Genomic DNA, 21738 nt, shown 5'->3' with positions numbered 1-21738 from the left:
TTGCATAATAGTATCAGGAACCAAACTCGAAGTCGCCAACACGGTCAGGATCGAGTGCTACATCGCCCGCGGTGTCAAGCGAGAACATGATGTCCTGGGGCTGTGCGTCTTCTTCTTCCTCTTCATCGCTATCCTCGTCGTCGTCGTCTTCTTCGATGTCACTATCTCTGTTCTCGTCGCCGCGTTGCATGCCATCCAGCGCACCACCACGAAGCTCCGAGCTGCTCGGCACTGCTCGACCTACATCGCTCGGCCCAGCAGTCCGTGAAACAGTCTCCGAGGCCAGACTCGACGCGACTGTCTGACCCGGATACTTGCCGCCCACAAGAGGCGTGGTCCGACAGCGGGCTTGGAGCTTGGAAAAGGTCTGATTGAAGTCTTCGAGTGGCCCTTCAAGATTCTCTAGCCCAAGTGTCAATGCGTCGGGGACGACAGGTCGATCATCGTCAATTGTGCGGCCGGGAATGACCTCGTAAACACGATGGTGCCGCAAGGAATTCATGAGTATGTCGATATCCTTCTTGATGCTCGGACTTGTGTGCTTTGACCCTAGCTTTGCACCGAGGGACGCATTCATTTGTGTAGATAGGCGGCGAAGGATGTCGATACACGGTGAGATCATCGCAAGCCATTCCCAAGATGCGTTGCTCCCGTGCGCCCTATAAATCGTCTGTTAGACGGTGAGTCGTGTCACAACAGTCAGCTCTTCGTGCTCTCATGCCTAGCTGTAACGGGCCTATTTGGATGTCATCACAACCTACCCGATATGGGATATCTTATCTATATGCTGTTTGCTTATGTTTGTACTCCCCTCGTATGGCGCGCCAGCGCACTTCCTGTAGTCTCGAACTACCCTTTAATCACTGCCTAACGATACACATAGTCTGTAGACTTCTCTTGAATAGAGATTGGATACAGCGTATCTGCGGGTGTGAACTGGGTCGTTACATATTTTTACGCTCCTCTGAACTTCTCAGACTTCTACTCTGGGGAACTCTACTGGCAACAAACTCTCGAAACTTCGAACTCAAACTCGAAATCTATGCTTTTTGAAACACTCTAGTCGACCTCGCAATATCTCAAGAATATGGCCGAGTCGACAACCAACACTTCCGAGCCCACGCGCAGCAGCCGCGGGTCCCGAAGTGGAACCCGCAGCAGGCTGAAGGCGTTGCGCGCGGAAGTCCGAGCTAAGCTCGCCGCGAGTCAAGAGCGGCTGAACGAAGTGCTCGCGGAATCCATCGCAAGTCAACAGCGAATGGAGGCTGCCCTCGTAGAGGCAGCCGCAAGCCAACAGCGGATCAACTCCGCTCTCGAGGAGTCTCAACAACTCCAAACGGACTTGCTGGAATCGGTCGACAATGCGTTGACCGAGGCCAGCAACCGTAGCAGGTCTTCCCGCTCGAAGACCGCCCGGACTGAGTCCTCCGACCCAGAGAACTCAGCCGGAGCACTCACGAAGCAGGTAGCATCCGACCACGAGGTCGAATGTGCACCGCGCTCTGAGCAGCTCACGCCCGAAGTCGAGCTTGCTCAGAGCCGCCAGGAGACTCCGTCTCCACCTGCTCCAGCCCAACCGACAAGGCTCGGCACCACAGTCAAGAGTGGTGCACGCGCTGGGCTCGACGGCGCCGCCGTCGCCGAGCCCGCGCCCGAGCTCAGCGAGCGGAATACCGACCCGACTCGTATCCGCGCCCGGGAAGGGATAGGCACACTACCTATCCCCCGGCCCAGCGAGAACGAGTCGGAACTCGCAAGAACACGCGTCGCGCGCTCAGAAATGAGCCGCGACAGAAAAAATATATTAATGGCGTCGACCGACGCGCTCGACACGGTCACCGACGCGCTTGACGCAGCCGGCGACACGCTCGACGCGGCCGGCGACGCGCTCGACACCAGAGGCGTTGAGAATCACGAGCCCGCGTCGACGGTGAGCGCTCGCAGCGCTAGCGCCCAGCGCCCAGCTCTCGACCGCCACCACCGCTTCCTCACCTCGCACCTCGTCTCCGATCTCGACTCGGGCAACCACCACGGCCACCCGACCTCTTGTCAAGGCGCTCGCACTGTCCCAACGGGCAGGCGAATTGAAGTCAGCGACTCCCTAGCTGAACTACCGACAGTTCAGTTAGGAGCGCCCGACAACCCCTCTGCGCGCGGTACAAGACCGGCGCGACCTTCCTCTCCCGGACCTCCAACTCCAACCGCGAGACCTACATTCGATCCCCTCACCTCATCTCTCCACCCTGGCGACCTCTACCCCGATCTTCGCGACCCACGCAATACGCAACAAGGCCGCGCGGCCCAGGACTCGCACGACGTGCGTGCAAGCCCAGCGCCGAGCAACAAGGTCGCGCAGCACGCAGAAAACGCGACGCGAGGGAAGCCAAAGAAGGAGGAGAAGAAGGAGGGAAAGAGAGAGGAGGGGGAAGGGTGCGGGGCGAGTAGACAAGACGAGCACGAAGGCTCGAAGACCGCAGGTACGCCTTCGCTGGCCGTCCCTGCCTCGCCGCCTCCGCTCCCAGTGCCCGCGCCAGCAGGCGTATCGACGAACGAGAAGCTCGTCGTGCGTCCTGCTGGTCACCAAGACGGCACCTCCGCTTTCCGGGATGACTCATACGTCGTACCCACCGCCTTGGACGGTACCACGGCAGACGCACAGAGCTGCGCGTCCGACGTGCCCGTTCCATCGCCACTGCCCGCGCCAGCAGGCGTAACGACGAACAGGAAGTCTGTCGTGAGCTCTGCTGGCCACGAAGACGGAACATCCGTCTCCTGGGACGACTTCAGCGTCGTACCCGACATTCTGCAGGGTAGCTCGTCGGACGTACATTGCTGCACGTCTGACGTACCCGTCCTTCTACGAACCGCTGCACAGCGTGTACATCGAGCCTACTACTCGATGTACAGGTTGTCGACGAGGACGACGCTGCGCCCGGCGTACTCGCAAACGTACCCGGCGCGCTCGCCGACCTCTCATGCGCGAGCGACGGCCCCGAGGTACACCCTGCAAAGGTGCACCCGGTACGCACGTCACCAGCCGCAGTGCCCGCGTTGGGAGACAACACAACGAACATTGAGTACGTTGCGTGTCCCTCCGACGTTGATGACCGGGTACTGGGCCTGTGCAGTAGCACTACAAGTGTGCCTGCTGCTCATACCTCGCGAAACGGCGCGTCTGGAGAATCGTCGAGCTCTGCCAGGCCGTCTCCTTCTGTTTCCTTACCACCGCACGCGGCGGATACGTCGAGCCTGTCGCTCGATGTATCCCCCGATGCTTTCTTTCTGGATGCGAGCGACGCACTTCCGTCCGCGCTCATCGCCATCCAACACGCCCCTACTTGGCGTAGCGACGCGCCCGGAGAACACGCTAGATCTACCGGGTCGTCCTTTTCTTCTTCTCTACCATTTCGCGCTATGCGTACGTCGAGCCCTCCGCCCGACGTGCACGCAGCCGAGTCTTGGGACGCGCGCGATGCACCGTCAAGCGTGTTCGCCGCGATTCCTCAAGATTCCATCTCGATGTTTTCACGTCCGGTGCCCACACCAACGCATGGTACAACGAGCATTGAGCTCGCTGCACCCGGTGTTGGCGACCTCACGGAGCCACCGTATCCGTTCGACGCGCTGGCTAACGAGCTCAGCGGCGTCACAACGCACGACGTGTTCGGCATGCAATCGAGCATGACCGACGCGTCTTTTACTTCTAATTCTTATCCTTTCATAGCAACATCCGCGCGTTACGCAGGGAGTACAACGAGCTTGAGGCTCGATGCACCCACTGTCTGTGATAGTCGGACTCCCGTTTCAACGGCTATGTGTCTGCTGCCCAAGCCAGTGGATAGTACCACGAGCCTTGAGCTCGCGGCACCATCCATTCGTGACCCTACATGGGTAGCAGTCCCTCGTAACGGCCTGGCTAGCGAACTCAGCGCCGTCACGATGCACGACGTGTCCGGCATGCCGCCAAGCACGACCGGCGCGTCTCATCCTTCAATTGCAACATCCACTCTTCGTGCGACAAGTATGTCGAGCTCCAGGTTCGATGTACTGGTCGCCGTCGAGTGTCGTAACGCGTGCGACGCGCTGGCTAACGAGCTCAGCGGCGTCACGACGCACGACGTGTTCGATGTGCAGACTAGCACGATCGACGCGTCTTCTTCATTTACTACAACACTTGCTCTTCGTACAGAGAGCACGCCGAGCTCGAGGCTTGACGCGCTCACTGTCGATGAGCCTAGCAACGCGTGCAACGCACGCCCTAACGTGCTCGCCGCGTATTTCAAACCTCATGTACTGGGTACGTCGAGCAACAGCTCGCTCGACGTACACTGTATTATTCCTTTTCTTTTTCCAACTTCGGAGGAGGGGGAAGGACCGCCCACGGTTCTCATTACGAGTCTCAAGACACGAGATATACAGGTACTACACGACGGACTCCGATGGACGTACAGAAAAGCACGTCGATCAGTTCGTCGGTACCTGGTGTATCTGTGAGGCTCGCTGCGTCCAGCGATGCGACCAGCGTGCGATCGAGCACGTTTGGCACATCCACCTCCGCCTCCAAGACTGAGACTCACAACCATGACCAGGTCATCGTCGACGTACTCAGAAGCACGTCGACGACGCCTCCTTCGTCAAGGTACAAGAACATCGCCAAGACTTGGTCCAGCGACGCGATCGGCGTACGATCCAACACGACCGACGCGTCCGACACCATGGTCAAGGCATACTCGTCGAGTACGGCGAGTCTCTCACTCACCGTACATAGCGAGCCCAACGCTTGCGATGATGCCGCCATCGACGTACCTTTGAGCACGTCGATCGGCTCATCCGCATTGACGTCTGCCACTGGTTCGACATCGCGAGAGGCAGACTCGCCCACACCTGTCTTCAAGACATCACCGCATACGGAGAGCTCGTTGCTCAACGTATCCGGCGAGATCAACACCGGTGACAAGGCTGCAGTCGACGCGTTCAGAAGCATGTTGACTGCCTCAATGTCAACGGAATGTAAGTCTCCCGAGTCGACGCTGGCCGTGTCGTCCAGCATCAAGGATCCGACTACGATGGACGAGTGCTCAGCGAAGGACAGTACATCCAACTCGAAGGATGTACTGACTTCGTCGGCAGCCCCATCCTCCAGTACCGTGACTCGTGCGCAAAACGAGCCGTATCGTTCGAGCTCGTACGAGCGGTACAGGCCGCCCGCATTACGCGATCAAGCCCCAGTCCACGCACACCAGGAGCCGACCTCGCAGGCGCAGGATTCCTCGATCGACGAGCAAGACCCAAAACGGTCTGCACCCAAGTCGGAGGAGGAAGTACCAGCTTCTCATCAGTCGGATACCTGCCGCACGCACGAGGAGTCGACCTCGGACGTGCGCGGTACATATTCTCAAGCAAGACATACTCGTCTCGTACGGCGAGCACCTCGCTCACCGTACACGGCGAGGCCAACGTTCGCGATGATGTCGCCATCGACGTACCCTTGAGCACGTCGATCGACTCATCCGCATCGATCTCTGCTACTACTTCGACAATGCAAAAGGCAGATTCGCCCACGCAGGCTGTCAAGACAGGTCCATCGAACACGCAGAGCTCGTCGCTCAACGCACTCGGTGAGACCAATGGCCACAGCAATGCGTGTGGTGTACACTCTCAGGCGTCTGCTTCCGCCGTCAAGACCTCCGACATTGGCGGTACCCCATCGACGCGCTCAGAAGCATGTCGATGGGTCCGCCTACGTCGGAGACTGCTGCTGTGCCGACGACGTGCAAGCCCAGCACATCGACCTCGTCTCCAACGCTGCAGCTTGGGTATTACACGATGAGCTCGCCGCTTATCGTGGGTCCTACGCGCGACAACAGCTACCTGTCGGACGCATGCAAGAGCGTACCGAGCACGTCTGCTGTGTACTCGACCTTGTGCGTGCACAGTACGTCAACCTACATATCGGAGACCGCGCCCCGCGATGCGATCGGTGTGCAATCAAGCACGACCGGCGCATCCCATTCAATCATGAAGACACGACCGTCGCCTACGTTGAGCTCGTCGTTCTGCGTACACGACGAGTTCGAACCTTGCGACCAGGCCGTCGCCGACGTATTCAGAAGCACGTTGGCCACGCCTAGCTCGTCAAGGCACAAGCTCCTCTCGGTCAACGCCCCGTCAAGCGACGCCATCGGCATGCGATCGCACATGTCCGGCGCGTCCTCCTACGCTGTCAAGACACCATCGTCGAGTACGGCGAGCCCCTTGCTCACTGTACACGGCGAGGTCAACACACGCAACGATGACGTGGTCGACGCGCTCAGAAGCACGTCGACCAGTTCATCAACATCGCTGTCCGCATCCGCTTCGACAACATCTGGCACACGGACCCGCAAGGACTTTACGTCCCTTGCAGGCCGTGTCAATGAAAAAGACCCAAGCTTACGCAAGGCCGACCTCGACGTGTCTGCGTCGAGTTGCTACACATCGGATACCGGCCGCACGTACGAGGAATCGACCTCGCGTGTGTTCAAGTCCATCTCCACCGACGAGACGACCGGCATCGGCGACGCCACTATCGACGTGCTCATAAGCTCGTCGACAGGCTCGTCGACCTCAATTGCCGCTTCAACATCGACAACGTGCACGCTCGGCACCGTCAACCAGGACGAGCAGGAAGACGTGAAGTGCAGTACATCCAGATCTCTAGATGTACTGGCTTCGCCATGCTCGGAAGGCCTGTCGACGGTCCTGCAGCTGGACATTCCACCTGGCGCACGGACCAGCAAGGACTCAGCGTCCATCGCAGGCCGTGCTGATGATGAAGATCGGTGCAAGCACGAAGCCCCGTCTATAGTTCTGCAATCAGAACTGTCGCCTGACGCACGGACCACCAAGGTCTCGGCGTCCAGTACAAGCCGCCTCGATGGCGAAGAGCTGCTCAAACGCAAGCTTGACCTCAATGCACCTACGTCGAGTCGGTATGTGTCGGGTACGCGCCGCACGTACGAAGATACGATCTCGTGCGTGCGCACTCCGTCAACCTCCACGTCGACTGGGCGAGTCGTCGAGCAGCCGACGAGGCACAGTACACCCAAACTGCTGGATGTATTGACCTCGTCGTACTCGATAACCAAGCCTACGTCGACAACCTTCAGGTTGGACACATCGCGTCCACCTCAACATCGCGGCGATACTCATCCCGCAATCAATGCCGACCGCCGTACGCACAGGGATGTGACCGTGCGCGTGCGCAACGTACATTCGAGTACCGCGGGCGCATTCCAACCATCAAACGTACTCCGAACATTGGGTACGTCGAGCAGTAGCTGGCTCGACGTGCGCAATGCTACGAAGAAGTGTACCTCCCCCGGTGTACTCTGCGAAGTACCCGGACTACTACCACCTACACCATTACATGGAGCTATGGTGACCTCGTCGGTCACTATAATTCATGCTGGTGTTAAAATCAAGACGGAGGAGGGGGAAGGGACCGTACCGCCGCCGCCTGTCCTCTTGCCGCCGCCGCTACCTCCCTCGTCGCCGCTATGCAGTACGACGAGCTCAATGCTCGTCGTCATCGCCGACCGCAGCAACAACAACATGTCGGACGTACCCGAGAGCGCGTCCAACATGTCTGTTGCAACTACTATGGTCAGCGACACGGTAGAGGTGCGGGTTCGCATGGTCAACGGGCATGTCATCACAGTGACCATGTCCTGCGATCCGCTGCGACACAGTCGGCGCGCGATCGGGCACGACTGACGTGTCCATTTCGCCCACCATGGCTCGCTCGTCGCGTACATCGAGCATCTCGCTCAGTGTATACGTCGAGCCCATGTACCGAAGCACATGCGACACATGTCATACCCGCGGCTTCATCTCTCGCGACGACCGTGATCAATGCGCACGGAAGCACGTTGATCGAGGTGTCTACACCATGTGCTCGTCGAGTACGTTGAGTTCTGTCCTCAATGTACATGGCGAGACCATTTCCCACCACCCATCGTGTACACGAGGGTTCAACCTTGTGTGTGCGAGAGGATGTTGTGGATGTAGACCCCTCTCGTGGTCGTGCCATGTTCTTCTTTCTTCGAGACTACCTGCATTCCTGAACTTGTTGGATGTTCAGGTGCAGGCAAGTAGTATGCTGGCACGATATAGTATGTTTTCTCTCCTTGTATGTCTTCTCATACCTGTTGCAGTATGTTCTACCATCGATGGTTGAACATACTCAACCCCGATGAGATCATGCTGTGTACATCCATTTGGGATGTTCACTACATGGACTGCTCTACTTCAGGTCCGTTTGGGATGTGGTTAATTCACAGAGACCCTGTGGATGCCACATGGATTACTGTGTTCCGAGACCTGGCCCACAGTCTATCCTACCTGGACCTGATGTGAGTACTCTGCTACAAGAAGACAAGCATAGTATGTTATCTTCATTGTCTTTTGCTGGGACTCGTGAGACGAGTCCAGTGGGGGAGAGTGTAACGGGCCTATTTGGATGTCATCACCACCTACCCGATATGGGATATCTTATCTATATGCTGTTTGCTTCTGTTTGTACTCCCCTCGTATGGCGCGCCAGCGCACTTCCTGTAGTCTCCAACTACCCTTTAATCACTGCCTAACGATACACATAGTCTGTAGACTTCTCTTGAATAGAGATTGGATACAGCGTATCTGCGGGTGTGAACTGGGTCGTTACATCTGGCAAGAACATGTATAATTGTATTACTTTACTGATGATTGAAATGTATCTACTGCGTCCACAATTCTCTGCCGTTAGTTTCTTCAATACCGCGCGCTCAGTGTGGCTGCAGTCGGGCGCCTGTACATGGGAGCTTTTCAACTTGCTGCGGCTGTCATTCCACACTCTTGTCGCTCTTCAAGAACTCCCACTCGCTCTTCATTCACTCTATTCGCTCATCTCACACTCTCCATCATGTCCTACGTGATCGACCACGAGCTCTACAAACTCGTCTGGCAGTACATCCGGCCGTTCGAAGACATCGCCTATGCTCGACAATGCCCGGAGAACAAGGTGATATCACATGTCACCGTGCTCTGCATGGAGAAGGAGCACCTGGGGCGCCTTTTCGACTATGTGAGTACTAACAGGGACATGTTATATGATGGCCGTTGACTCACGTCCCATAGTGTCCACTGTGTCTCCCGTCAGACTGCCCCATGAAGGCTTCTTACGTGCAGCCCAAGTTGGCCGCACGGTTGGCATTGAGGGACGCGCTGGAGGGTCTCCAGAACCCTCCCAAGCTCGAGGGATGGCTCTTTCCTGGAGCCATCAAATCGGCGTTCAGGCCGGGGGCGTTGCCGGCAAGCCTCAACGGGGATGGAGAGCTAAGGGTTATCCTTGCTCTGGTATACGTCAAGGTGCATCTCAGATCTTCCACCCTTCTTCTGTCTGCGTAGCTAACCGCCATCACGTTCCCTGCCTGTAGGAGAATGAATCTCCTATGTCCATACCTCTGGTCGTCGAGGTCGTGAAGGATAGGCTGCGGCTCTTCTTCCGCCAGCCCATCACCACCCAGATCTTCACCGGGCTTTGCTGGTGGAGGGACCCTACGCTGCGGTACCGGCCCGAGGCCTTCGACATGTACAACCTCAAGTACAGGACCTGGGAACGCCTGCCATCCTCCCCCGAGCCACCCGAGAGGTGGATTGACAACTCCGTTTACCTCCCCCTTCCTCTTCGCCACATCCCGATCTTCAAACCGGCGTCGCTCGTGACCACGCCATACCCTGAGGGATTTTCGCTCGGGCGTAAGCGTATCACGGCCGTTTGCTCGATGAAGGTCAATTTTATTCCCCACATCGAGTTTTTGTGGCCGCGCGGCCTCAAAAACCTTCCATCGTACGTCAAGGCGAAGTGGACGGTCGGTTCTGACGATGATGGGATCGTCGCGACCTGCCCTGGGTTCGGCGAGGAAGGGAATGAGATGTGGGAGGTTGACCCAGAGCGGGAGGATGAGGACGCGGCTGCGGCTGCTTGAGCGGTGGGACCGTGTGCGTGTAGAGTATAGTAACGAATTTACCTTGTACAATGTAGACTGAGCCTGGAACAACGTGTACTACTCTGCGTCAAATATCTATTCAGCTTACCGTGACTTGGGAAACCTTCAGACAGTGATATCTGAGTGACTACCAAAGTATGTATCCATTTCTATTCACTCTACTCATCATTTTGTGTAGCTACCTGCGACTTCGCGCTGTACAGCGTGCTCGGTGCGGCGCCTGTGGCTGAGCGCCTATTCGTGGGACTTTAATTTCGAACGCTCTGTGGCCGTCATTCCACGCTCTTCAACCTCTAAACACTATCTTTGACTACTCAAACGCGACTTCTTTCTCAACTCCGTTCTCACCTCGCTACTCGACATGGCTTCCTACGACAAACGCGTCTTCTTCTTTGCCTCGAAGATAGTCCTTTCCAACTCGAGCATTATCTCACGCAGCCCCGTCTGCCCCCACCGCAAGACGATCAAGCACATCACCGTTCTCTGCCTGGAGGGCGAACACTTCGGCATTCTTTTTGACTATGTGCGTATAATCCTCGTCTTCTGTATTCAGGTTACACTAATATTCCTTTCAAGTGTCCAATATTCCCGTCGTCACAGTGCCCAACGCTGGTGTCGTACTGGCTTCAGCCGGCGATGCAACAGCGGGAGGCCCTGCTGGACGTGTTGACAGAGCTCGAGGACCCTCCGACGCTGGAGGGCTGGCTCTTCCCGGGGGCCATCAAGGACTTCTACCACCCGCTGATGATACCGGAGTTGTTGAAGGCCGACGATGAGGGGAAGGAGAAGGAATTGAGGGTGGTGGAGGTGCTGGTGTTCACTGAGGTACGTTCGATGTTCCTGCATTCTCTACGCTTATCTAACTGGTAGCGCTATGGGACGCACTATAGGACGAATGCTTGCCCATGTCCCTGCCCCTCATTTCTGAGGTGACTGGGAACGTGCTGACGCTGAAGTTCTGTCAGCCCATCACCGCCCAGGTGTTCCCTGAGCTTCCGTGGGACAGGGAACGCCAACGCCGTAAGGACGACCCGCCGGCCAAATTCGAGTACTACGACCTCAACAGCAGGTCGTGGGTTCAGGCCCTGGCAACCACCTGGAAAGCCGGCCGCATCAGAATCCCTCTCCCCCTCCGCCAGCTCCCCGTCTTCAAGCGCACGGACGTGCTAGTTACGCGGAAGGAGGCCGAAGACTATTCCCTCGGGCTCCTCCCTCTACCGCCTCTCTGCTTGATGCTGGCGAACTTCTCGCCGCATCTTGAGTTCCTGCGCCCTACGGACCTCAAGTACCCGCGGACCTACTCCGACGCGCAGTGGACCATCGACAAAGAACAAGTCGCGACGTGTCCCAGCGTCTGGGACGAGGACGCTACCGCTGCTGGCTCGGAGACGGGGGAAGGCGGCGGCGAGTCAGAGGGGAAGAACGGCGACAGTTTGGAGGAGTGAGAAGGGGCGGCAGATGCTTGTGTAACGTCGTGACTGGTTGTATCGTACAGACATGTAGTGTTCTGGGTCGCAAAAGTCATGTACAATGTACAGTATAATGAGGCGCAAATGATGTACATTCTTCACAGTGCTTGAAAATGTGGTGGAAATCCCATAGCTTGAGACGAGTGTGCTTGTGAAGTGTAGTGAACGGTTGAGACGTACAATCAATTATTATGTGCTTATAGTAGCTACTGAAGCAGATATGTAGTTTTAGTGGTGTCAAGGACTGCTGAATGGACGTATTAACATGGATATAGCGCGTGCAGAGCTGCTCAACCGCGTTTTGTGAGCCATAAACCGCTCTTTGTCGCTCATATCGCAGTTCATGCTAATTGGGAAAAATCCCAAACCATTTGGCGCCGAAAGTGTTTTTCCTGATGTTTCACCTGCCAAGGGTTTGCTTCACCAATGGGCAAAGCATTGTCTTTGGTCTCGGGCCGAAGATTTGAGTACTGCCTCGGGCCGAAGAGTTGGGCATTTTCTCGGGCTGAAGATTTGGCCAAAGCTCGGTGAAAACAGCCGGGCTGTCGGATTGCCATATAAGGAAATTTGGTATTGACTGGTAGTACTTCATTGATAGACTATAGTATCAATTCCCTAGTGACCAAAGATGTCTAGTTAGGCCAGGATGTGCAAAACAAGATTTACTCACAGGCTTCTTTGCACAGCAAGTTAATCAATTTCTGAAGCCAGTTTTCTTTTCCCACACTGTTTGACTATCTAGGATGTGTTGTTTCAATGCATAGAGTATATCCCCAACAGGAATAGTCTTATTCTTTGAAGCTGAATACAGGACAACAGATAAGGGGCATACAGGTATGGTACCGTGCTGAACAATGTTGACTCCTGCAGACAATCTACATTCAAAACACTGTTTCACAACCTCTGATGGTTCATTTACCCATAGGGAGTGAATCCTCCAAAGGAACAGTCTTATTCACATAAGCTGAATGTAGTACAGAGTTAAGGCAAGGGTGTATGGGTATACATGTCATACTGTGTTCACTTCCTGAAGCCAATATGCTTTCCCCACAATGTTCCACAATCTAGAGTAGCACATTTCAATGCAACAAGCAAGTCTCCCAAAGGAATAGTCTTATTCTTTGAAGCTGAACTCGGGGATGAAGATAAGGTGAATATGCATTATATTGTGAGAGACATACTTTGGATTATTGTCTGTCTGGGTGTCACACTGAAATGTTGTACCAGCATGCACATTGCACTTGCCACAGAAACATTTACATTGGTAACAGTCCGGCCGGCCAATCCTCATCCTCATAGGAGATGGTCCGGCCGGAGTGCATGATCCCCTTAACTCTGTACCACATTCAGCTTGTGTGAATAAGACTATTCCTTTGGAGAACTGAGTCCTTGTGAGGAAATGAACTATTCTAGATGGTGAAACATTGTTTTGAATGTACATTGGCTGCAGGAGTCAACATTGTTCAGCACGGTACCATACCTGTATGCCCCTTATCTGTTGTCCTGTATTCAGCTTCAAAGAATAAGACTATTCCTGTTGGGGATATACTCTATGCATTGAAACAACACATCCTAGATAGTCAAACAGTGTGGGAAAAGAAAACTGGCTTCAGAAATTGATTAACTTGCTGTGCAAAGAAGCCTGTGAGTAAATCTTGTTTTGCACATCCTGGCCTAACTAGACATCTTTGGTCACTAGGGAATTGATACTATAGTCTATCAATGAAGTACTACCAGTCAATACCAAATTTCCGTATATGGCAATCCGACAGCCCGGCTGTTTTCGCCGAGCTTCGGCCAAATCTTCGGCCCGAGAAAATGCCCAACTCTTCGGCCCGAGGCAGTACTCAAATCTTCGGCCCGAGAAAATGGTCAACTTTTCGGCCCGAGACAATGCTTGCCCGGTCGGGTGAAGCAAAAGCTCGGCCGGCAAAATGTCTGGCTGCTTTGGCCGAGTTTTGGCTGTACCCTCGGCCCGAGACATTGTGTTTTCGGCCGGCAAAAAGTCCGGCCGGACCATTTGTAGTGGTAGGGCCTGAGGCCGGCCGGCTCGTTTGCAATGCTATATCTGTTGACCGGCCGGACTGTTTGCAGCGTGGACTGCCTGGCCACTTTGAATTCTGCCTGCTCCGGCCGCAACGTTGGGAACGAGGGATGACCGGCCGGCATACCCTCCGGCCGGAGCATTGCAACGTTGGGTGAAAGAGGCCGGGCGGATCGTTGAGAAGTGGGGGGGCGGCCGGGGTGTAGTCCGGCCGGAGCGTTGCAACGTCCAGTGAAAACAGGCCGGCCGCAACATTGAGGAGGGGGGGCGGGGCTGGCATGCACTCCGGCCGGAGCGTTGCAACGTACCATGAAAACAGGCCGGGTGGATCGTTGGGGACAGTATTCAGGGATGGCAAGGCCGGCCGCAACGTTGGAGACGAGGCAGAGCCGGCCGGCATGCACTCCGGCCGGACCGCTGGCAACATGCTCATCAGGAAATCATGCAATCTGTCTGAGGGCCATGTCAGGGGCTTCAGAAGCCTTCAGAAGCCTTCAGATTGCCCCAGATTGCTTCAGATTTTCAGCCCTCATGACCTCGATTTTTTTCGATGCTAACTCGTCAGACAGGATTTTCAGAGTGTTCAGACACCCTGTCAGACTACCCAGCTCGTCAGCCTGATCAGCCAGGACATAGAAATCGATTCAATCATATTTTATTGATTGCTACTACTGTACAAATTAGTGATTGCTAATCATAATGTATCGTACACTTGTACGAGCTACCATCTGCCCAGTGAATGTACGTGGCGGACTCGCTCCCCCACTCGTTGTGTCCATACTCGGCGGCCGAGCTCCTTCTCGGGCTGGGATGCAGCACGCTCATCCTTCACGGGCCTATACACGGCGAGCTGGGGCTCGGCAGGCCCTTGCGTGCCGCGCCGGGTGCCTGGTCAAGTATTGCTTGTCACAATACTGCTCGTTGAGCTGTGTCGTACCGGGCTTGGGCACGTTATGTACGGCGAACTGGCCCGCGTCTTACCAGTGCGCATTGGTTCGTGATCTGTATTCCAATTCTTCGAAGTTCGATGCTGGTGGGTCCGTCCGCGGTATGTGGCGCAGCGTCCGCAGGATGAGGAACGTGCATGTCAACCATTTGTCGGGCTCGCATGTGCCAGGCGGGTCATTGCTCGGCGGACTTGCACGGAGCGGCACTGGGCGGGCTGGCACTCGCTCGGCTCGGACTCGTCAGGCGGGTGTAAGTATAGTGGGCGGGCCATGCTCCTCGCCATGTTCGTACTCAAAGGATAGATCCTTCTCGAGCTTGTGCATGGCAGCTAGCGCCGAGCACGGCTCGGACTCGGACCCATACCAGCACCGGTACAAACCCGCCACGGCGAGTACGGGTGCTACGCGGGTCAGCGGGTCTGGGGGGTCATGCACGGACTTGTGCGGGCATGCGGGACGGTGGGTGAGCGACACAGCGGGTAAGTAGGGCGGCGAGAGGGACACAAGTGTGAGGGACGACAGGGAGAGCGAGACGGTGGGTGAGCAGGACGGCGGGCGAGGGAAGCGACAGGCGAATTGAACAACAGGCGAGTGGAGCGGCGGGCGCGTGAAACAGCAGGCGAGTGGAATAACGGGTGAGCAAGACGGCAGGCGAGCGGGTAGGCGAGCTAGGGAGAGAGCGAGGGCGAAAGCGGGTGACTGAGCGAGCAAGTGAGTTAGCAGACAACCCAGTAAAGGGACGCCGTGGGGTGCCCGTCCTCAAAAGCCTATGCGCGTCGGACTGGGGCATGCCGGGCTGATGCGCGGCGGGCCCTTGCATGCCGCGCTGAGTGCCTGGCAGGCTGTTGCGCATTGCGGTCCTGCTCGTTGAACGGTATCATACCGGACTAAAAAGCGGCGTACTCACTTGACTCGCTGGCCCTGTTGGCCGCAACCCGTGTTCCTCCCTGCATGTTAGCCCTTCGCGAGCCTCCTACGACACTCTTGGTGCGTCGCTGGGGCTCGTTGCAGTTGCGTACAGCACGACCTTGAGCCTTGCAGTGGTCCGGCACGTGCCGTCTCTTGCGGATGGGTCCACCGGTCTGTACTGGGTCGGCGGTGGGCAAGCGAGGGCCAAGCAGAGAGGGAGGAGGGGCTGAAGGCGGACTATGAGACTTGAGTGTCGAGAGGAAGTCCGGCGGGCGCGCGTGTGACGTGTCGTGTCTGAGGCGCTTAGCACTTCTCACCAGCGTCGACGCCTCCTCCTCCTCACCACTGCGCGGTAGCGTCAACTTGGCGTCAACTTCAAAGCACGCGCAACCATCGACGGAGAAGGGAGGGTAACACAGAGCTGACGAGGCGGGGCACGGAAAGGATAGTACAGGTGAGTGCGATGCTTGCCCATTTACGCTCGTCAGCCCATCTCACCAGCCCGCCCATCTTCTCGCCCGCCCATCTTCTCGCCCGCCCGTCTTCTCGCGCGCTCGCCTTCTCCCGAGCCTGTCTGCCAGTCCGCTCGCCCGCCCACCTTGCTCGCCGACCTGCCTGGCTTGCCCACCCACCTCACTCGACTATACTTCCACCTCGCTCCCTCACTCGCCCACCTGTTCGCCCGCCTAGCGAGCACATGCGCCTTGCGGACACATCTGCCTCGCTCTCTTGTTCGCCCACCCGCCGGCCTGCTCGTCCTCCCGCCGCCGGCCTTCCCGCCCGCTCGCCTCCCCATCTCCCCTTCTTCCCGTTCGCTCGCGCCACCTCCCTTACACTCATTCACTGACCTGTCTACGTGTTTGTTCGCTGACCCGCCCACGCGCCGACGTGCACCAGGCCAGCGCGAGCCGGAAGGCGAAGCCGCCTACGCGGTGATGAGCCCTTAGCTCATCTACCCACCAAAAACGCGATTTACGGTCGGTACGACAGTACACTAAGTCAGAACGGTCGACGCACTGTCCGTCCGTTCGAGGGAATCGCCCGATGTTCGAAGCTCAAGCGTCAATGTTCGGAACCCTTAGTGGCAAAGGCAAGCGGTTTAGAAGTGTCGCTACATTGGTAGGACTACGGGCAAGTACACGGCTAGGTCAAACTAACTAGTGACGGCCTCGGCAACTCTCGTATCTATGGCCTCGACCTCCACACCCATGACCACCACCCCTACCCCTACGAACAGACGGACCGGCGTCGAAGCTACGGTCAGTGTTGACGCGCTCGAGCAGGCTTTCGAGCAACCCGACGAGGGTGCTGTGCGTGCGGCGCTGGTCGACTGCGATGTTGTGAATCGCTCGACCCATGGACTCGAGGTTGTCGGGCAGCTGGCGGAAGTCGGACAGGATCAACGTCTCGCGCTGATACTGCGGGTTCGCGAGAGGACGACGTTCGGCCTGGTTGACTTGTTCGAGCAGCACCAAGGTCTCGGACCACGCGATCGTAGGGTAGGGCGAACCTAGGATGTCCCCCTGGTTGCCATCGCGGTGAAAGACCTCGTCGAGGTAACGCATCAACTCGTCGATCTCGGGGAACGACCTAGGAGCAGGAAGCGTATCGTTCGCTAGCAGGATGGCCCGGCTGCGGGACTCGAACAAGAATCGCTGTTCGAAGGTCGGTTCGATGGTTCGAACGATAGTCTAAGTTCGGAGGCACGTACAATCATCCAACGGACTCCGTGGGCCCAAGCCAGCCACTCTCCGGGACTGTTGGCATCGTATCGCGGCTCGACAAGTCCCTCGGTCTTGAGGACCTCTAGGAGGCGGTAGTAGCGGGCAGCGTACGCCTCGGAAGTTGGGTCGAGGTGCGGCATGTTCGTGTAGGTCAGGCGAACTCCTGCAGCTGTCTCATATCTTCGAGGACTGTCACCGGCTCCGGTTATGACCTTCGCCGTTCGGGGACGGTCGCCCGTTATGCGGAACCTGCGGAAGGCCGAGTTGGATTCTCTCATGTGTTAGTAGGTCCGGGTTGAGCGTTGTGACATTCTCCGATTGGCTGCTTTCCTTATCACTTTCATTCATCATTTCTTATTTCTCTTGGCTCTCTTGGTCTTCGGACCGTATTTTCCTGTATATACTCTGGGACTTGTTCCCTTCGAATCGGAGAGACCCCCTTACCCTCTCAATCTCACCTCGCACCGGCGAGGTTCGTCAGTCAGCCAGTACGTTCGAAGTCAGCAAGTTCGCCAGTCAGTCAGTACGATCGAAGCCAGTCAGTCAGTTCGCCAGTACGTTCGCCAGCTCGTAGTTGCCCCGAGAGGCTCTACACTTCTTCTCCTGCCGTCGCTCGCCTTCCTTGTCGCCGTTCGTTCGACACGTCTGTCGAAACTCCCCCTCCTACCTTCGAGGCTTAGCCCTCATCTTCGAACAGTCTTCGACATCTTCGAAGCTCTCCCACGTCGTTCGGAGTCTTGTCCGTCCTCCCCCTTCTTACCTAGACCACTGTACAGTCCCCCGTACATCTCATAGACGCAGAGGCCTCGCATACCACTGCTCGACCTCACGGTTGGGTTTTTGTGTGGCTTTTGTGTTCTTTTCGGTCGCGTCAGCGGTTGATGTTGATGATGTGTTCAGAGCGCGACTCAAACCAGTGGGCGGGAACGCGATGTTCATCGACAGGAGAGGAGGGCTCGGCAGTGGGAAGGCAACGTTCGTCAACGGGAGACTGAGGCTCGACAGCAGGACAGTGAAATTTGTCACTGGAAGAGTGAAGCTCGACGGCGTGAAGTGCGATGGCGAGAGAGTAAGGCTCTAGCGCGAGGTGTGACAGCAGGAGAGCAAAGGTAGGCAACGAGAAACAGTAAGCACTAATCGTTGTGGTGGACAAAAGCTAATTCTTGTGATAAGGACATCGGCAATTCCGTGGGCAGCTGGCAGCGCAGCAACAAGAGCTGCTCCGTGTCCGACGCAAGAGCGTCAACCTTCAAGCATGGCTAGCAGAACATCAAACCCAGAATTGCGCTCGAGAAGACGATGACGACACAATGGTGAAGACGGTACCACACAACAGAAGAAACCCAAATGGAGCTCGACGATGACGAGCCTGGTAATCCTGCGACGCTGGTCTCAACATCCGGGAAGCGGTTCGCAGCGATCGTCAAGCCGTGTCAGTGGATTGTGCCCGTCGTTTGGATGTACATGCGCAAGACAGCCAAGAAGGCAGCCAAGCGTATGAAGACCCATGCGAGCGAGCGAGCCACTCGAGAACGAGACGCGGTGTGCGGACGACGCGGAGCAGCATGCTGCAGCGCCTGCGGGCATTGAAGGACACTTGCGAGGAAGCTGGGGCTCCGCTCACTGAAGCACATTCATGTACGGGTAGAATATACAATATTACAGCTAAACAGAGATGTTGAAGACATTTATTGGATGTGCGACTACGGGTACTGGTAGTACTACAATATCGAAGAATGATAAACGTTCTGATACTTACTGTGCATCTGACGTGATCTGAGTGTCCTGAGGCATCTGGCACTCTGAGGGTGTCTGAGGCCCTCCTATCAGCCCGTCAGATGTTCAGGCAGTGCACAGTTTGCTGATGCTGGCAATGACAACGTCTGCAACGTTGACCCGGACCCCTCCGGCCAGCGCCGGCCGCACCGTTTCAGACGGCCAGATCTCACTCCGGGTTTACCGTTCGGAACGTCAAATCTTACTCAGTAGGCTCGTCGATGGTGGGTACGCACGAGCGAGGAAGATGGTGGGGAACACGGCGAGGACTCAGGACAACGGGTGCCGCCCGCTTGCCCGCGCAATCACTCGCTCGCCCACCCGCCCGCCTGCGCGAGCTTCTCCGCCGTTCTGCCCACTCCCCCACTCCATCACCTATCTGCTCGCCCATCCGCGCATGGAGCCGCAGACCAGCGAACCCGCACATGACCTGTATCCGCTGCACGGGTACGGTACCCGGGCGGGTACGGGTACAGGTACAGGTAAGCCCCCGGCAATTCACAGCTTGCGACGGGTCTGTACCCAGGGCAGGTACGGGTAGACTACTACCACTGGCAGCACTGGCGGCGGGAGCTACGCATACGTACACTTTCAATACCGAAGTTGATTACTATCAGTACTTTAGCACCCAATTGATTAGTATGATCCTAAACCTTATGATGCGACGTCACTACAGCCGCTACACCACGGTTTGTGGGAAGTATCATGCTTATAGTATGAAATAGCATGCAATTTTGTGAGATAACATGGCCTCACCGAGACCATATCTTCCATGAAGTAGTGATAATTCGTTCTCTCTAAGTGTCATTTAGATCTAATTAGAAAGGGGGTAAAGCAAAATGATCTAATCTCTAATGCGGCTAATTAGGTGACATTTTGCACAATTATGCCTCATTTTGCATCATGTGTCCTCATTTGCGAATCTGGATTTCCCTGATGTGACCACAGAGGTGGATGGTGGGCGAGGATGGGTCGGTGACAACGGGCAGGGCCAGCAGACGGGATTGCGAGCAGATTTAGGGCGAGGACGGAGGGCAGGGCAAGGGCAGGGCACGGGCGAGGGCCAGGGGGGTGGTAGAAACACACAAGAGTGAGCGAGCAGGAGGGGGCAAGAAAATGGTAGGCATAGATGAACCCGCGGTTCACCACCAACACTGGCAGTGAATCCGGATGGGGTCTGGGTAGAACCATAGAAGGCCTACATGGTTGGAGTTGGGTCCCTTTTACTAGATTTTTGCCAGCTTTGGTCGGCTCTAGTCGACTTGAACCAACTATAACCAACTTTTGTGAAGTTAGGTTATAACTAGCTCATGACCGGCTATATCAATTAGTCAAGCCTAGCTCGACCGAATCTAAGATAACTAGCTAGGTTACATTAAGCTGCCAAGAAAGTCTGCAAAATATAAGACTATATATGGTTATGGGCTAGTTTCTAAGTCTGTGCATCACTAGTTCTGTCTTCTGTCTTTAGCAAATTTCCCGTACACCGGCTTAGGTTTGGCTTAGTACCAATACGCCAAGCGAATCAGTAGTGTGAGTGCCCCAACTTGATGGGCCCGCTGTGTGCAAGCCCTCACGACGAGCATGAGACTAGGAACTGTGATACCCAGGCACAAGGTGAGTGTGAATCCATGGCACAGAGCTTGATGAACTACCTGCCCATGTCTGCACTTAACTGTTCCATCTGCTCGCCCGCTTGCTCACGCCCTCGTCCCTCGCTTGCCCGCTCTCCCCCTCGTTCACTTGCCCATCTGTCCGCTTTGCTGTCCGCCTGCTTTCTGCTTGCTTGCCCTCTCGCCCGCCCGTGCACCTGCCCTGGCCAATCTCCTGCTTTTGCTAGCTCGACTACCAACCGAACCATTTGCCCTCGCCTCCCCCGTCTGCTCGCCCACTCTTGCGCACGTGCTCACTCCTTGCCTGCCTACTACCGTATCATCTCGCAATTAAATACATTTCCCACACCTAATGTTATTTCTGTGCTCTGTGCTCTGTGTTGCTGACAACTCTTGAGTGACCAGTACAAGCCTGTACGATCAGTGCTAATATTACTGTCATTCTATTGTGTACTATGCTGTTCTACGTCGCAGGCCATATAGGCATATGTTTGTATGAAATCCTTGTAGTGAGCACAAAGGGATCATACATAAATGCCTGTACTTACCTGGGCCTGCTTTCATACATGAGCTGCCACTCGCTCATGTATGAGCGAGGCGCCGTCATGTATAAACGAGGCGCCGTCGGTCATTCCCTGATATGGCAGCTACGCCGGGGCAGCCCGGTCCCTTCGTCCACGGCTGGGCGGCGCCACTGGTGCGTGATGCGCAGCTTCTCCATTTGGATGGCACATCGGGGTCAGGGCATCTGAGATCAGGTACGATCTCGGATCCCCTGCGCCGCCGCCCTGCCGCTGCGTGGTCCTGGCGTGGTCCTCGGACAAGCACGGAATGCCGCAACGAGCCGAACGAGCGACGAGCGGTTCCGCCCGCCGTCTGCGACCTCCACCATCCCGCGTCGGTCACCGTCACCGTTGGACCGCAGCGCACAGCCACAGCCGACGAACAGGTGGCGGGTGCGTCAGCATGGCCTAGCGTCGAGCGAAGGTGAGTGCAGACGCATGAGCGAGCGAGCTGACCATGGGCACAGGGCGCGTCGACGTGCAGCACAACACGCGCGTCGACTGCGAGAACGCAGGGCTAATGCCATGCGTGCAAACGCAGCCGACGGGCGGAGCATAGGCACGGGTACGAGGGTAGGCGGGTGAGCAGGTGGGCGGACAGGCTCCGAGCACGCGGGTGGGTAGGTGGACGGGCGATTGGATGGGCGTGTGGACAGGTGGGTAGG

At 56.5% G+C, this 21738-nt stretch overlaps 3 protein-coding genes across 3 annotated transcripts; 1 reads left to right on the top strand and 2 right to left on the bottom strand.

The window, feature by feature from the left end:
- Positions 1-13: 13 nt before the first annotated feature.
- On the bottom strand, positions 14-577 carry B0H18DRAFT_1170201 (uncharacterized protein; the record flags this gene model as incomplete). The annotated part of the gene is made up of 1 exon (XM_048035881.1): positions 14-577. One exon carries the CDS (start codon positions 575-577, stop codon positions 14-16), a length of 564 nt encoding a protein of 187 aa, XP_047893171.1.
- An 8364-nt stretch (positions 578-8941) lies between these two features.
- On the top strand, positions 8942-11473 carry B0H18DRAFT_955066 (uncharacterized protein; the record flags this gene model as incomplete). The annotated part of the gene is made up of 7 exons (XM_048042328.1): positions 8942-9103; positions 9157-9387; positions 9456-9890; positions 10207-10239; positions 10432-10551; positions 10629-10853; positions 10919-11473. The coding sequence occupies 7 exons, from the start codon at positions 8942-8944 to the stop codon at positions 11471-11473; spliced, it is 1761 nt and encodes a 586-aa protein (XP_047893170.1).
- A 3255-nt stretch (positions 11474-14728) lies between these two features.
- B0H18DRAFT_1119391 (uncharacterized protein) lies at positions 14729-17261 on the bottom strand (the record flags this gene model as incomplete). Its single annotated transcript, XM_048033936.1, has 3 exons — positions 14729-15187; positions 16633-17052; positions 17109-17261. 3 exons carry the CDS (start codon positions 17259-17261, stop codon positions 14729-14731), a joined length of 1032 nt encoding a protein of 343 aa, XP_047893169.1.
- Between the last annotated feature and the right edge of the window lie 4477 nt (positions 17262-21738).

Source organism: Fomitopsis serialis (genome assembly GCF_022376445.1).
Source record: "Fomitopsis serialis strain Sig1Antser10 chromosome Unknown B0H18scaffold_35, whole genome shotgun sequence".
NCBI lineage: Eukaryota > Fungi > Basidiomycota > Agaricomycetes > Polyporales > Fomitopsidaceae > Fomitopsis > Fomitopsis serialis.
The sequence above is the reverse complement of the archived record's forward strand: the minus strand, read 5'-3'. Positions and strand labels throughout refer to the sequence as shown.